This window comes from Gekko japonicus, unplaced genomic scaffold (assembly GCF_001447785.1).
Source record: "Gekko japonicus isolate JY-2015 unplaced genomic scaffold, Gekko_japonicus_V1.1 scaffold788, whole genome shotgun sequence".
NCBI classification, from domain to species: Eukaryota; Metazoa; Chordata; class Lepidosauria; order Squamata; family Gekkonidae; genus Gekko; species Gekko japonicus.
In genome coordinates, this window is record NW_015170914.1 from 81,304 (window position 1) to 97,634 (window position 16,331).

Below are 16,331 nucleotides of genomic sequence, written 5' to 3' on the forward strand. Positions count from 1 at the left end.
AAAGTTTGTCACTTCAGTTATTTTCTTGCCCAGCTTTAAGAAAATGAGAAAGATACACTCCGTATATGCTAGCAAGCAATGGGATGGAACAGGAGAGTGTCGATACTGTTTTTAAATGATGTAATGTACTAGCCAGGGCATATGGTCTCTTAACTGCTTCAGGCTTATACTACTGTTCAATTCCAACTCCATTAAATGTCAAGCCAATCTTTCAAACTATTCTATACTCAAGCCAATCTTTCAAACTATTCTGTACTCATGCTGAAATTATCCCATTAAAAACTCCTTTCACTGTTATTAAGTCAGAGGTTGTTATGGTCAGAGACTGTACAACTTATACTGGCCTGACAAGCAAGTTCAGATCTGTTCATTAAGTTCTTTCCACCAAGTGGCCCACTCTCTGATTTATGGTTCTAAAATTAAATATGAAGTTTTAGGAAGGCAGAATAAAGCTGGGGGGGGGCACACTAACCTCTATGGCAGGGGCCCATACGGTAAATGGATGATTGCCATAGACACTAACTTTCTGTCTTCTAGGATGTGTCAAATAACATATACAAAATATTACACAATAGGTTAAAAAAACCCCTCTTCTACAAATGCTACTGACAGAAGTCTATGAAAATTAATGACCAGCTTCCATAATGGATGTGGCACTCTCTGGCACTAAAAGGTGAGTAGGACTCAAATTGTACAAAACAGTCAGTATGATCTTGGGTATGGTTGCTTTACTTCCCTGTCAGTACAGCTACCAAGATTTTTTTTAGATTGACACACAATAAGTTCACATGACAAATTTTTCAAAAGCATCTTACAAAGGCACAGTTTCTTTTCCCAATGGTGGATTCATTATATAGTCCTTTGTAATGGGTTTAACCCACAATAAGACCATAAGCAGGGGTGACAGGAAGTTTATGTGCAGCAGAGTTCTGAAAGTTAAGAACAAAAGAAAAACCTGTTATTCTCACAGAAAACATATTAGCCAAGTTCATGGACAACTACATATTGAAAATAAAGTAGACAGGCATAAACTACTTCGTAACTATTCTAATACATAAAAAAATGCATTCTAAAAAGTTAGTTGCAGCAGTTTTTAAACTGTCTTCAATGAAACTTTGCCTTGGGGGTTCCTATGAAACTTGGAGAAAAGTGTGGTTCTTGAGTGAGAACTTAAAACACACACACATCATAAAAGTGCTACTGCCCAATCTTTGAAAGCTCTATAACAGGGGTGTCAAACTTGTGGCATACAGGCCAGATCAGGCCCCAGAGGGCCCCAATTCGGCCTGCAAGGCCCTGGCTTATTCCTGCTTCATTTTTCAGTTCTGCTGCTGCCACTATGTCAGAGCTTACTTTACTGGACTCTCTCAATCGCACAGGAGAGATAGATAGGCAAGCCTGGTAAAGAACTGGCTGAGGATCTTCCCCCTCCTTCTCTCAGGGGGAGGGAGGCAGCAGCCAGAGCTCGCTTCCTGGCCAGGCTGCAGGAGACAAAGGAAAGCCTTTCTTCCCTTCCATTGGCTGAGGCTCCTCCCTGAAGGGAGGGAGGGAATGAGGGAGAGCTTGCTTTGCTGGGCTCCCTGAATTGCATGGGAGAAATACCAGGCACCTTTAAGACCAAGAAAGTTTTGTTCAAGGTATGATCTTTTGTGTGCCTTGCTACAGTGTGTGTTTTGTTGGGCTCTTTATGCCAGGGCAACTGAGTTCCCTCCCCCTTTTCCCTGTATTCATGCCCTCATGACCCTTCTTTCTCAACAGGAAAGCGATGTGAACTATTTCAGAAGAGGAATAACAACAAGCCACTGAGGCGGATTAGGCTGAGAGTGTGTGTCCAAAACGAAGTTCACCCAGCAGAGATTTCCTTTGTAGGAAGTTGTAGTGATTTCTCTGTGGAAGACTATAGTTTTGTAGACAAACACATAGGCCCTCAGTCTGTGTCAGGATGCCTTCTTATGTTCTTGACCAGCACATGAAGCAGCTTATGTACAAAAGCTTGCAATGCCCAGCCATTTCATGCTTCCCCCTGGGTACTAGGCTCAGAACACTGAGCATGAGATTTCTGTAATGAATGTCAATAAATCAAAAGTCAGTTTGCAGCTTATGCACCTGAACAGCTGTCAGCTAAGGCTGCCATGGTTTGGAATGTGTGGGTTGCTCTCCTTGTCTCCCTCCACCCATCCCCCTTTCCTTTTAGGCTGCGCGCTGTTATCGGTCTAGTGTCCTTGAAGCCTCTACTCTGCCTGCTCCTATTTGCCCGTGTCTTCAGGTGCTTGCCTATTGGCTTTACTATATTCAGGGGGTCATGTATGAAGGGGGTATATCTGAAGGTTCTAATCATATTATTCCGCCATTCCTGACACAAGTGTTCATGGTGTCCTGAGTACTAGCTCTCAATAAACAAACTTCTGAAGGAACATTATTGAGTGTCTTGACTGGGAAGCCTGACAACAGCATACTCAAGATTGCTACAGCACAGACATTTTGATGCAATAATTCAGAGCAAGAGATTGTTAAATAGACAAAATATTGCAAGAGTGCTAATGTTTTAAGTACAAAATCTTTAATTGTGTTTGTGTTCTTTATAAAGTTTATATCTCCACTACCTGGCGGTACATTTTATGACACACATGGCCCGGCCAAACAAGGTCTCATTTATGTCAGATCCAGCCCTCACAACAAATGAGTTCAACACCCCTGGCTCTACAACATTCACCCTTGAGCTGGTTCGTGATCTAGGAAATCCTCCAGAATATGCAAAGATTCTGTGGCAAGTGTGTTTCTAAACAGTTAACACAGACAATCTAATGAGGAAAGCCTTCCTTGTAAGAGGAGTCTGTAATCCATGGTGTTTAGGTGTTTTCATGAACTGAGACGTATTTCACAACAACAGATTTTTGGTGATTGTGCCATGAAGGGAAACAAATAAAACAGAACCCTGAAACAGGCTCTGTATAACATTTTACCCAGAAAATTTTAGCAGCCATGTATAAAGAAATCTCCCTGATTTGAAATATTTGGGCAATGATGATAGAAAGGAGCAGCTGACAGAGAACAGTAAAGGCAGCCATAGTAGAAGTAACAGACCAAGGAAAAATTTTGGAGGTCATCTTTGATCATGCCCTATATATAAGCATGCCCAGTAACTGAGTTGTTGAAAGATTATTCTCATAACATGCATAATCTACATTTGAATTCATAACAGTGTACCACCATACTCCATGCTCAGGTTACCACAGGGAAAAACAGGTTGCTTACCAGTAACTGGTGATCTTCGAGTAGTCATCTGTGCATTCACACCCATGGTATCTAGCGCGCACGCACTAGATCAGTCGGTGCTGTAGCAAACATTTTAACGGATTTTCGCGCCCAGTCCCTCAGGCATGCGCAGGAACCCCACCACGCATGCCCAGGGGGTGGGCGCGGACATCCTACTGGTAAGCAACCTGTTTATCTTCGACGTGTTCTCTGTGCTTCACACCAATGGGAGATTAGCGAGCAGTAGCCTACCTGGAGGAGGGTGCTGGCAAGTCCTTTACTGCGTAGCCGAAGACAGAATACGACGTCCCATGTTGGTATTAGAGTTCTTTCGGACGTCTAGGGCATAGTGCCTGATGGTGTTAGGCGTAGCCCAGGTAGCGGCTTTGGAAATGTCCGGCAGTGGTACTCCCTGGAGGAAGGCAGTGAAAGTCGCGACAGCCCTGGTAGAATGAGCCCTGATAGGGCCAGGCAATGGCTGTTTGGCGAGTAGGTAACATAGATGGATCAGATGCAAGTACCCAGCCGTGGAGAAGCGTATGAGAAGAATAGCTGTGAGTCTCAACTAGTTGGGAGTGTTCTGTTGAACTAGAACAGGAGAGCCTGCTTCACATCTAAAGTGTGTAATAGCTTGTCTTCCACTGATGTTGGATTTGGGAAGAAGTCAGGAAGGAAGACCTCGGCCAGCAGGTGGAACTCTGACATCACCTTCGGCAGGAGGGAAATGTCCGGTACGAGGCAGACTCCATCTGGCAAAAAAGACAGGTAAGGCGTATCATGGCGGAAGGCCAACAGTTCTCCCACTCGCCTAGCCGAGGTAATGGCAATTAAAACTGCTGTTTTCCATGCCAGGAGTTTGAGGTCGCATGTTCCAAGCGGCTCAAATGGCTTTTGTGTAAGCTGGCGGAGAACGAGGGGAAGGTCCCAAGGAGCTACTGGAGCCTTGACAGGAGGGTAGAGGTGTAACAAACCTTTTAAATACCGTTTAGAAATCGGATGAGAAAACAAAGTCCATCCGTCAACTGGAACATGGTAGGCCGAAAGAGCGGCCAAATAAACTCCTAACGATGAATGGGAAAGTCCCAAGTCATCTAGGGTGAGGAGGAATTGGAAGACTCGTTCGAGACCCACAGAGGTGGCTCGAGGGGCGTCATCTCCAAGTGAAGAGCAGAACCTACACCATTTATAATCGTAGGACCTCTGCGTAGTGGGTTTCCTGGAATTCAACAGGACATTCCTTACATGGACGGAGAAGCCAATGTCATTATCCTCCATGCTGTCAATTTCAGCTGTGGCATGTTGTTATGTAGGACGGGGGAGCTGGAGAGGAGGAGGTCCGGAGTCGGAGGAAATTGATGGTAAGTTCCCTGTGATAGCTCAAGGACTGTTGAAAACCAAAGTTGTCTTGGCCACCATGGGGTTATTAAGATACAGTCCCCGTTGTCGTTGAGAACCTTGCAGACCACTTTGAGAAGCAGAAGTAAGGGGGGGAAGAGGTAAAGGAGTCCTGTAGACCAAGGGCAAAGGAGGCCGTCTCCCAGAGATTGTGGGTCTTTGCCTCCTCGACTGCAGAACAGAGGACACTTTTTGTTGTTTCATGTGGCAAACACGTTGACTTGGGGAGCTCCCCACTTGTGGAAGAGTGGGAGGAGGTATGTCGGGTTCATCCCCCACTCTTGTAGGTTGAGTCCCGCTCGACTTAGGTGGTCTGCTTGCACGTTCGTGTGACCCGGAATGTGAGTGGACACAAGGAATATATCACTGGCTATGCATAAATCCCACAATTGGATGGCAAGGTTGCATAGGCAAAGGGACACTGTGCCTCCCTGCCTGTTGACGTAGGAAAGCGCTGTGGTATTGTCCGTGAGGACAGTGACACATTTTCCCTTGATCAACGGTAGGAAACTGGCTACTGCATGTCGTATAGCCAGCAGTTCTAGGAAGTTTATGTGATGCTTCCTCATCCGTGCGTCCCATTTGTCTCCAACCGAGAGGCCCATGGAGTGTGCACCCCATCCTGTCAGGGAAGCATCTATCGTTATGGTGAGCTCGGGCGATGGAGGGTGGAAGGGCGCTCCCTGGAGGATATTCAAAGAGACAGTCCACCAAAGTAAAGAGTCCTGTATGCTGGGAGGAGGGGATAGGACAATAATGTGTGCGTTTGTTGACAGGTCGTAATAGCAGATGAACCAGAGTTGTAAGGGGTGCATTTTGAGTCTTGCAAAGACGAGAACTGACGTAGTTGCAGCCATGAGGCCAAGCCGCCTCTGCATTTGGAAGGCAGTGACAGAGGTTTGGGTATGGACGACGGTGGCCAAGGAGATGATATCTGTTGCCCTGTCGTTGGGCAGGTAAGCCCTGCATGTCTGAGAATCCAGTATTGCGCCGATGTATTGTATGCGCTGGACCGGACACAATTGGGACTTTTGCCGATTGACTAGCAGGCCGAGATTGTCCAGTAGTGTTAGAGTTTCTGTGACACTGCAGACCAGGGTATTCCTGGAAGGTGCTACCAGGAGCCAATCGTCTATATAAGAGACGCCAATGTTGGATCAGGCCAAAGGCCCATCCAGTCCAACACTCTGTGTCTCACAGTGGCCAGAAATACCAGTGCCATCAGGAGGTCCACCAGTGGGGCCAGGACATTAGAAGCCCTCCCACTGTTGACCCCCCCATATGGGTAGATGGAGATACCCCTGAGACGAAGGAAAGCTGCAACCACAATCATAGTCTTTGTGAAGACCCTTGGGGCGCTGGCCAGGCCGAATGGAAGGGCCGTATACTAATAGTGCTGTTGACCAATCGCAAAGCGTAGGTATTAGCGGTGGAAGGGATGGATAGTAATGTGGAAAGGTTGAGGGTGGCCATGCAGACGTGTCTCTGAAGCAATGGCATGATCTGTTGTAGGGACACCATGCGGAAGCGGTGGTGGGTCACAAAACGATTCAGTTCCCTGAGATCTAATATGGGTCAAACGCCTCCCTCTCTCTTCGGGACTGTGAAGTATTGGGAATAAAACCCCATCCCTCGGAGGTGTGGTGGTACTTGTTCGATGGCTCCCTTCTGCAGAAGGACGGAAACCTCCTCGAGAAGAGGTGGGGAAGGGGGCGTGGAGACGACAACAGGAGTATTGGAGTTCTGTTGGAACTGAATTTTGTAGCCTCGGGACAAGATGGACAGCACCCACTCATCCGAGGTGATGTGATGCCAATTTTGCAGGAAGGGTGACAGACGGGTTTGAGCTGACTCGGTGACTGGGAAGTCAAAAACCCTGCATGGAGGGTTTGGACTGTTTGGTGCAAGAAGCTTGTTGTCCTGAGCCAAATTTTGGTTTATGGAAGGCAGATTTTTGGCCTCCGGAGGATGTTCGTGGTCCCTATCGTGTATCTGGAGATTGATGAGTTGGGGTACGCCTCTGCCAGGAACTCGACCAGGTGCGAGGACGGTAGTGTTGTCTTGCAGAAGAAGATACCCCTAGAGCTCGAGATGCCTTTATACTCTTATCTAACTCCTGCAGAGTAGTATCAGTAGTGGCATTAAAGAGGAAGGTCTTCCATCATAAGACCTAGTGTCTAATGGGAGGTTAGTGTTGCGGAGCCAGGAATGTCTTCTGAGAGCTATTGCAGAAGCCATCGTTCGTGATGATGCTTCGAGGACATGTTTGGTAGTGTTGAGCTGTTGTTTTGCCAACACCATGCCTTCTTTTTGGATGACTCTGGCCGCCTGAAGTTTGTCGTCCGGGAGGTGGGTAAGGAGTTCAGAGAACCTTTCCCAGAGAGTATACTGATATCGGTTCATACAGGTCAGGTAGTTAGAGGCCTTGACTGCTAATGCTCCTGTAGAGTAGAAGCACCTGCCGAAGGCATCCAATTTCTTACCCTCCTTATCTGAAGGAGTGGAATGGGTTCTTTTAGATTTTGAGGAGGAAGTTATCACCATTGAATTAGGCTGTGGGTGAGAGAAGAGGAATTTGGCATCCGACTCTTGGACTCTGTACATGTGATCCAATTTCCTTGTGGATACAGGAGCAGAGGAAGGCTTTAGCTATGGTGATTTTGCTGCCTGCAGTGGTACCGAGGACATGGGCAATGCCAAGATGGGCGAGGTATCGAGCTGAACTATGTCGTAAACAGAATCTGTCACCTGCGGGTGTTGCTGGACGACAGAGAGACCTAAAGAGTGGACCATTCTCTTGATTAAATCAGTGTAGGAGGTAAGGTTGTCCGATGGAGATACAGGTAAGTCTTCCGCAACATCTTGGTTGGGAGATGCATGGTCTGGAGAGGTATGAGCCTCAGAAGCCTCCGTATCTGAGTCCTCTTCCATGAAATCAGAGGAGTCTTGTTGTGGTATGTGGACCGAAGTGTCCTATTGAGAAGGTATTGGTTTAGTTTGGATGACAGGGTTTGTAGTGACAGGAGGATTGAGCGGACGACTTGGTTCCAGAGTCTGGTGGGACGGATCAACTATAGGAGGACGTGACAGAGATGCTGAAGGTCTCGACTTGTGTGGTGATCGCGACCTATGAATGGAGTGGGTCGAGTAGCGATCCCAATCAGAATAGCCCGCTGGAGTCAACCACGGCATGGACGGTGGATAAGCCCCATAGAGGTACATTAGCTGTCGTTGATCCCACAGTATTGGGGGGGTGGAGGTAGAAAGACTCTGGGGAAGCAGCTTCTGGACCTTGGACGTCTAGGAGACAAGGCAGTAGCTTGTCTGCGTGAATTGTCCCTGTAATGTCGGTCGTCGATATCGACAGATTGAGTGAGCAGACGAGGAGGGTGACGCTGCGTGTCACACAAGGTATATTGGTGCCGATGTGGATCGATGTCGGGAGCTTCCGATACCGTCGATATCGACGACGGAGGAGACGGAGAACGCTCTGCATCCATCTGATGACTTAGGAGCTGTACCGTTTCGATGTCGGAGTAAGGAGGCTTCAATTGCTGGACAGGGGAGTCCAATACATGGATAGTCGGTATCAGTGGGGGGATTTGGGCCTCCGATATCGATACTGCCGCTGGAGCGGGAGGCACTATAGGGGCATCACCCAGTGCAGTCCTTCCCCTTCTTCGCCGCTGTATAGAAATATTGATTTCTAAAAGCCCCTGCCTTCCCCTGGAATGTTTTGCTGATGTGCTGTATTTCCTGTTGAAGCCCATTACAATACCATAAACCCACATTCTTCACACTTCCATGCTGGAAGAGACTAGATGGCCCTGCCAAACAAGCAGGCAGTCACGTACAGAATGAAGTTTGGGGTTCGGGGGGGTCAAAGCTACCATGAGAACCCAAAAGTTGGACACACCCTTCCTACTCGCAGTTGGCTGAATGGCCACAGCTGATTGTGACTAGATTGGGGTTTAATTGTCTGATCCCTTGGAAGAGAGCTCTGTTCTGTCTCTGTTCCTGCTTGTGAGATCTCTGATGGACACCTGAAATGCTGTCCTGCCATGCTGTCTCTGGGAGAGAGAAAGAACTCCTTTGTGAAGCTGAGCACATGGCTGCATGCTTGCACAAAGATGGAATTCCAGCTATTACAAATCCCTTGGTGTCTAACTGGATTATTTGGACTGATGCTATCCTGCATGTGGTAACTATGATTTATTAATGTGTAGTTAAGGCACACTGCCTTAGGTTTGTTATTAGGTTTGTTATTTTGAAATCCTTCTAGTCTATAAGTTGTTCTCTACTAAAACTTATTCTGGTTTATAACTTGTCTGTATTGTTGTAACTGAATTCTAAGCCTAAATCTTGCAGCCTAACTAACTACACGCTACCATTGAGTATTAAATGTGCATCTGGTGGCTATTGTTCTGAAATCCAGAGAGCCTACCTCTCTGGGTTATTGTATAATGTATTGAGCCAGTATAGGTTTCTCCCTCATTCCTGGACAGGCTTGGAGGGAGAATCTATACAGCCACCTTAAGGGACTTGGAGGTGCCCTTCTTCGCGGACTTATGCTCTGTATTTGCCTTAGCCTTCTTTTTGATTGGCGTGGAGGTGGACGATCGTGTCTTCGATGTCGAGGGCTTCGGTATCGGGCAGTCGACATCGGAGGCAGGTCTCGATGCTGGAGCTGCCGATGTAGATGGTCTCTCCTCCATCGCTGAGGCAGGAGCAAGGGCTGATTCAAGGAGCGCCACTTTAAGGTGCACAGCGTGGTTCTTTCTCGTTTGGTTAGAGAAGCGAGCGCAGTGACGACAGGACTCCAGGTTGTGAGACTCTCCAAGGCAAAAAATGCAGAGGGTATGACGGTCGGGAGGAGCAAGTTTGCTACCACAACGTTTGCATGTACTGAAAAATCCCCACTTCTCCATAAGAAGAGAAGTGGAGGGAACGGTTGAGAGTGGGGGAGTGGCCCAAAGGGCTGAGGTAAATTCCCCTCAGAAGAAAATAAAGGTTTTGCTTTTTTAAAGTTTTTTTAAGAACAAATCACAAAAAAAGATAAAATAAAGAACGGAAATAATTCCTAAGAGCTGTGAGGCAAAAGCGAACAGCGAACCGATCAGACCGACGAAGAAAGAGGTCTTTCCAACACGGCGGTAAGAAAGGAACTGGCGGGATGTCCACACCCACCTCTCTGGGCATGCGCGGTGGGGTTCCTTCGCATGCCCGAGGGTCTGGGCGCGAAAATCCATTAAAAGAGCTTGCTACAGCACCGATCGATCCAGCACGTGCGCACTAGATCCCATGGGTGTGAAGCACAGAGACCACGTCGAAGATCTGAAGAGCAGCTCATTAAACAAAATACATCCTCATTTTGATTTTCAGAAGTTTCTTCACTTCTTGCCACTTGTTCAGAACATAGCTAGCAGCAAGGTTGCTTGCCACAGTTTAGGAAGCCACAACCTAGTCTTTCCTGCGATCTTTTAACTTATTCATGGCACCTGGTGGCTATCTGTACTCATATGCCACCTGCTATTTGAGGTTCCACGAATGACAGTGGACTATTAAGAGTTTACTGTAACAGATGTCTCAAATGTCTTACTCGATGCAGATGTTAACTTCTGTTTATCCCACACACACCTCTGGGTCCAAAGATAATTTTATCCTCCTTATGTTCTTCAGTTACTCTACCCTTTCATCTTGATCAAAAATTTCCTTCTTTTAAAATGCTTTAACAGTGATTTTAAATTATGGTTCTACTGCACTTTCATTGTATTCCATTTTACATAAAGTGCCCTGAAACAGCAGTCTGTCTGAAAAAGGAAGAAGTTCTATATAGAAAAAGACTACTATTGGAAGATCAAGATGTGATTAAGTTAATCTATACGGTGCAGCTTACTGAGTGATTTTTTCTGGTGCTAAACTCAAAGCATCCAGATGCATCTGAGCCAGTCGCAATCCAGGGAATGTCAAAAAAGCACCAATAAGAGAACAAAGAACAGCCAGGAAGAGCTTGAATGTTAGTTTAGAAACAGGCCCCCTAGAAAGAAACACACATAAATTAGTTAAAGACATGGTACATGATTTGCTCTTTCCACTCGCACAGTAATGGGAGAAGAAACACCTACCAAAGCCACATTTCCTTTCAGCTCTTGAGGAATAACCCTATTACTGAATTATACTTGAAAATCAGAAATACGAAACCATACAGATGCATCATACAGGAAAACAACTTTGTAGGGGTTAACCAAAAAAAACAGGCATAACCTTCTTTGGAGGTTTTTAAGCAGAGGCTAGATGGCTATCTGACAGCAATGCTGATCCTGTGAACTTAGGCAGATCATGAGAGGGAGGACAGGAAGGTTTGCTTCATGCATAGTTCTTGTGGCCCTTTCTTAGACACCCAGGGATATGCTTATCGCACTTTGGGGTCAGGAAGCAATTGTTCTCCAGGCCAATTTGACCAGAGATCCTGGAGATTTTTTTGTCATCTTCTGGGCACAGAACAGGGGTCACTGGGAGTGTGTGTGTGTGTGTGTGGCGGGGAGGGTTATTGGTGAATTACCTGCATTGTGCAGGGGGTTGGGACTAGATTACCCTGGAGGTCCCTTCCAACTCTATATTCTACTTCATGAAATTAAAAAATAGCCAAAAAATACAAGTGGTAGTTAATGTAAAATAAGGATTTTTATTTCGTTTCTTCTGGCATACCTCCAATAACAGTTATTGGTCATTCTAGTATTGTTTATGTTTTTTAAAATTGGATTTTATATTTTAACTGAATTTTAGTTCTTTAAAAGTTTTAATGTTTTTATGTTCACCACCTAGTGGACCTGATTAGGTGGAAAGGTGGCATAAAAATGTTCTAAATAAATAAGTAAGCAAAGTACAGGGTCCATAAATCTGGGCTGAAACTGATAGCCAACCACTGCTTCCAGTAGCTTGACTTTCTTGTCTCCTGTCCAACAGAGGCAAAGCTGAGCTGGCCTACAGTCCAGCAAGGGGGTTCACAAAACAATAAAAGTGGACAAATGCAAGAATGTGTGTATTTGTGCACTGGGGGGGGGCGATACTGTAGTCCCCATTGCAGCATCAATGGCATGGATGTATCACAGCACAGAAGAGAACCCAGAGCAACAGTGACAGATACACAACTCGTTCCCTAAATTGCTCATTAAACTTGTGGTCACCTAGAAGCTATGATTATGGACCAGTGAAGAAATATCACCATAAGCTGCAAGTTGCTTTGACCTATCTACTAGGGCAGTGAGATTAAGGAGGACGATTGGCTTTCTGTACCTTTTAACAGTTGAACAGCTAGGAAAACTCTGCAAAATAAGTTGCTCATGTTGAAATTCTCTGTTCTGCATAGCTATTACAGGTACAGGAACCCAGTCTTCTTTTACATCTGGTCATTTTTTCCTCTCTACAAAGAAATGTGTAACATAGCTCCAACCTAGGAACGGATGTTTACAAAAGAGTGTTTACCATCAATTCAAAATAGAGAGTAGTGGCTGGCATCAGGAAGTGCCTACACAGTAGTCTAAGGTTCCAGCACAGTGTCCATCATGCATGCATACTGAGGTTTCTACAGTTGGCATGAAGACCAGCTCCTCATTCCCCACCCTATGCCACTTCCAAAAGCAATTTCCAATAGTTTTAGAAGCTGTTGGGTTTTGTAGCAAGAACTACTGTAGTGAAAATAACTGAAATCTTTAAGGTAGTTGAACATCAAAAGGGAGGGTATAAATATTTTAAACAAGTAAAAATGAAGAACTTGCAGCTCTTGGTACATGTGTCTTTAGTTTAGGGATTCAAAGTCCTTAAAAGAACTAAAAACACATTATAGAGTACATTGGTCTTAAAATATCTCCTCTTAAGTCTCACACATTTTTGTCTAGCAATTGGTAGGTTATACTTACCGTGATTCTAATCCTTGTTTTTCAAAAAACTGCACAGCACTTTCTGAAAAATTTGAGAAGCCTGCGGGTGGAAAAATTTAGCACATGGTAAATGCAGACTTTCAAAATGCCAGCAATCAGAATGTTTTAGAAGTAATTTTCAGGTGCCTGACTTTTCCCATTTGGTAATGAAAATGCCACAATACAACTAATAACAGGTTCAGGTCTGACAATATTCCTTTGTATAGTCTGTAAGCATGAAGCAGCTATGTTAGTTCTTAAATGATGTAATACATATACATTGGAAGTGCAGTGAACAAATCCTCATTGATCTTAAATAGTGCTGGAACACAACCAGAGAGTAACCAATCCATAAGAGAGGTACTTCAGTCAACTGCAATGACTGGAAAAGTGCTCAGAATCGAAAATAGGTTAAAAGCTGAAAGGAGACCACAGTAATAGTAATAGACAATAACAGTAAAAGCATCAACAATGAAGCAACTCCTCATACATATACTGTTAAGTTAATCAGAATATTGCTATAAGAAAGTATTGTGTTACCTGATTCGAGTCCAAATTCTAAATAGTTTTCTGTTACTATTAAGATTGCCATTGCTTTAACAAAGAAAAAGAAGCCGAATGTCACACAGAGTGATCTTTCTCCAGCATCTTCTACTTTGAAGTAGTGTGTGGTCAATGAGAACAATACTTTGCTACATGAGAAGAGTCAAGGAAAGTCCATTTTGTAGAGCCCTAAGAATCAACCTCAATATGTTGGCACTGTAGGAAAAAACCATGTTCAGAGAGTCGATCCATTTTGTAGAGCCCTAAGAATCAACCGCAATATGTTGGCACTGTTCAGAGAGTCAAGTATATTACTTAGGAAATCACAAGTGAGCAAATTTGTTTAATACATTTGTATACTTAAATACTAAGGAATCTGAAGGCATTGGACTGGATCCAAAGAACAAGACAAGTGATTTTAAGCACTGAAGGGGACCTTGGGCTCAGGTTCCATAAACAGCAGTCACTCTTCCCTGCCTCCTGCAGTGATAAGTGACAAGCTACTCTTAAAAGCAGCTGCAACTTTTAAACAGTTTGTAACACTGAGGATCAAAAATGCCACAAGCTAAGAGTAGTTGTTTGGATTTCAGCTATCAGATGGAAACCACTTTAATTTCAAAGAGACCCCCCAATTGCCAAGTACTTGCTTAAGACTGGGTGTAACATAGATCGATGCTCACCACAGACGTTTCTTTTCTTTCATTTTTAAGAAAGACAGCTAAATCTTTTATATGAATACAAGCAATTCAGTAAGAGTCAGATAAACTGTAGACATCCACAGCTTCAATTTTAGTTAAATTCACTTGTTTAAGAAATCAGACACATTTGATATTCCATTAGCTAATTAAAGATTTCAATATTTCTTATCATAACCTAAAGAGTTCAACAGCTTCATTTTCAGAGACTGAGTACATAAAGGTTATTTGAGGCCATGGCAATACGGACTATTTTCCTTGTCTTATGACACCAGCATAAATGTTCCAAGACAATTTAATGGGGACCTTCAGCTTTATTTTTGGTTAATCAACACAATACCACAGAATACTATCAGAGAGTGTTAATACAAACTCTAAATTCCAACAAGTACATCTAACAATTGCACCCAACTCACTGCACTGTCAATTCAGGAGGTCTGAATTAACATGCAGCTATTCCCCCAGTTCACCAAACCCTTTATGGACCAAACTATGAAATGCATCTCATCTGGAACTTGATTGGGACACTACCAGATTCCTTGGGCTGAACTCTGGATCATTTCAGCCTCTTCCTGCCTGACAATGTGTCACCAAACATTTTGATCATTGGGAGCAGTTAAGGAAACAGGGCTTGCCTAGGACCTATTAGAAGGGGTATTCTAGGCTGCAGAGGGCAAGGAAGACCTTCTCTGTGGATGAAGAAGAAGAAGAAGAGATTGGATTTATACCCCGCCCTTCACTTGGAGTCTCAGAGCGGCTTACAAACTCCTTTCCCTTCCCCTCCCCACAACAGACACCCTGTGAGGTGGGTGGGGCTGAGAGAACTCTGACACAAACTGCTCTTTCAGGAACAGCTGTGCCAGTGCTTGTGACTGACCCAAGGTCACATCAGCAGGTGCAAGTAGAGGAGTGGGGAATAACCCGGTTCTCCCAGATTAGAGTCCGCACACTTAACCAAAACACCAAACTGGCTCTCCCATTCCCATTCACTGGGAGAACTTTGTGGTGGGTCCTAGACATTGTTTGTTCTTTGAATATTATTAGTTTACAGTAGGGGCAGGAACTGAAGTGCTGATTTGTCAGTGTATGGAGCTAAAGAATATGTGGGGGGTAGCACCACATGTGATTGTGCTACCACCATCTTTTGAGCTCTGTCCTTCTGTCTAACAGTAATTATGGCATCCTGGATGGCCATTCTTCATTTTGTCTTCCCATCTTTGTTTCCATTTCAGAGTAGAGGAGAACATTTAAGATTTGCAAGAAGAGGATACCCACTAGTAAAACATTGGATATATTTGTACTTCAGTGCCAGTCTACCTTGTTCCACTGCTTCACAGTGGAAATACCTTGTTTTAAGCACATGCATATCCAAAGCTTCCACAACGAAGTACTTTAGGATCATCTATACAATTGACAGAGGTAGCAATCAGCAATTTGACACACAACCCCCAAAAATATTCTGCAGGAAGATTTTGCAGAGTCTCTTCTGACAGCAAAGACTGTGGATAAGCAAAGGCTGGCACATGCTGAGATCCTTTCACAAAGGAAAGGAAAAGAGCTATATACAGAGATTGCTGCTGGTGGTACTCTACTACAATGGCTGTCTGCACACAAGTGCTGCTTTCAGTATACGCTATTCATAACCAACTTTTGCTGCATGCTGTGCTATACTTGCGACTCCAGACAGAAATCCTAATTTTACCACAGCCCAATTATTTAGTATACACTTCTATTAGGATTCTAATGAAAAATTTAAAAATGCTACTTTAAAGCTCTGTTCTAGCATGTTGCGATTTGGTGTCTCATAACATTTGCCATGCAAATAACTAAGTTAAGGTAAAGGACTACACTTTTAAACCAAGTACATGACAGATGCTGAGTTTATAAACAGGCAGAGCTTTACAATATATCATGTCATTGTTTGCTTAACCTGCTTTAACAATAAGGAAGTTCAAAACAAGCATCAGCACCTTGCAAAAACTCTGGGGTGATCTTGATTTGCAAGACAATAAACATGTTTTTATTCAAGCAATCAAGTGCTTGCCTGTTATTGTAAGGAGTATTTATCAGTCTCTGAGCATCAACGACTATCAAAGCTAGCTAGAAAAAAGCCATTATAAATGAGGGTATTTCCTCATTACAAATCACTGCTATAATGAAAAAGGTAGACCAAGGAATTCAGTCTGATAAAGGGTACTGCTTTAGACTATAGGGAATCCCCTAAGATATAAGGAGATACTTTAAAAGACAAATTGATCCATAAGAAAATTAGGGAGGCAGAGGTAGCTTTTATCCTGCCATCTGTTTCAGAAGATGGAAAATTTTGTTGGGCAGGGGGAGAATTTTTGCCAGCCCCCCATCAGACACCCACCTTGCCCTCATGCTGACTATGAAGGTCTCCTGATCCCTCCAAAGAATTCCTGGGGGCTCTACAGCCTGCAGTGGAAGTAAAAAGCTCTGCTCAAGGATCTTACAGGTTACAAGTCAACAAAACAGACCAAGCCTTGGGTTGGCATATAGTACG

At 44.3% G+C, this 16,331-nt stretch overlaps 1 protein-coding gene across 1 annotated transcript in view; it reads right to left on the reverse strand.

Moving 5' to 3' along the window:
- Nucleotides 1–811: 811 nt before the first annotated feature.
- Nucleotides 812–16,331, reverse strand: part of TMEM161B (transmembrane protein 161B) — a 34,916-nt gene continuing 19,396 nt past the window's right edge. Inside the window, exons 6-9 of the mRNA XM_015418715.1 lie at nucleotides 13,110–13,261; nucleotides 12,570–12,630; nucleotides 10,547–10,687; nucleotides 812–929 (exon numbers count right to left, since the gene is read on the reverse strand). Coding sequence (XP_015274201.1) covers nucleotides 812–929; nucleotides 10,547–10,687; nucleotides 12,570–12,630; nucleotides 13,110–13,261 — 472 coding nt within the window. The remainder of the gene's footprint in view (nucleotides 930–10,546; nucleotides 10,688–12,569; nucleotides 12,631–13,109; nucleotides 13,262–16,331) is intronic.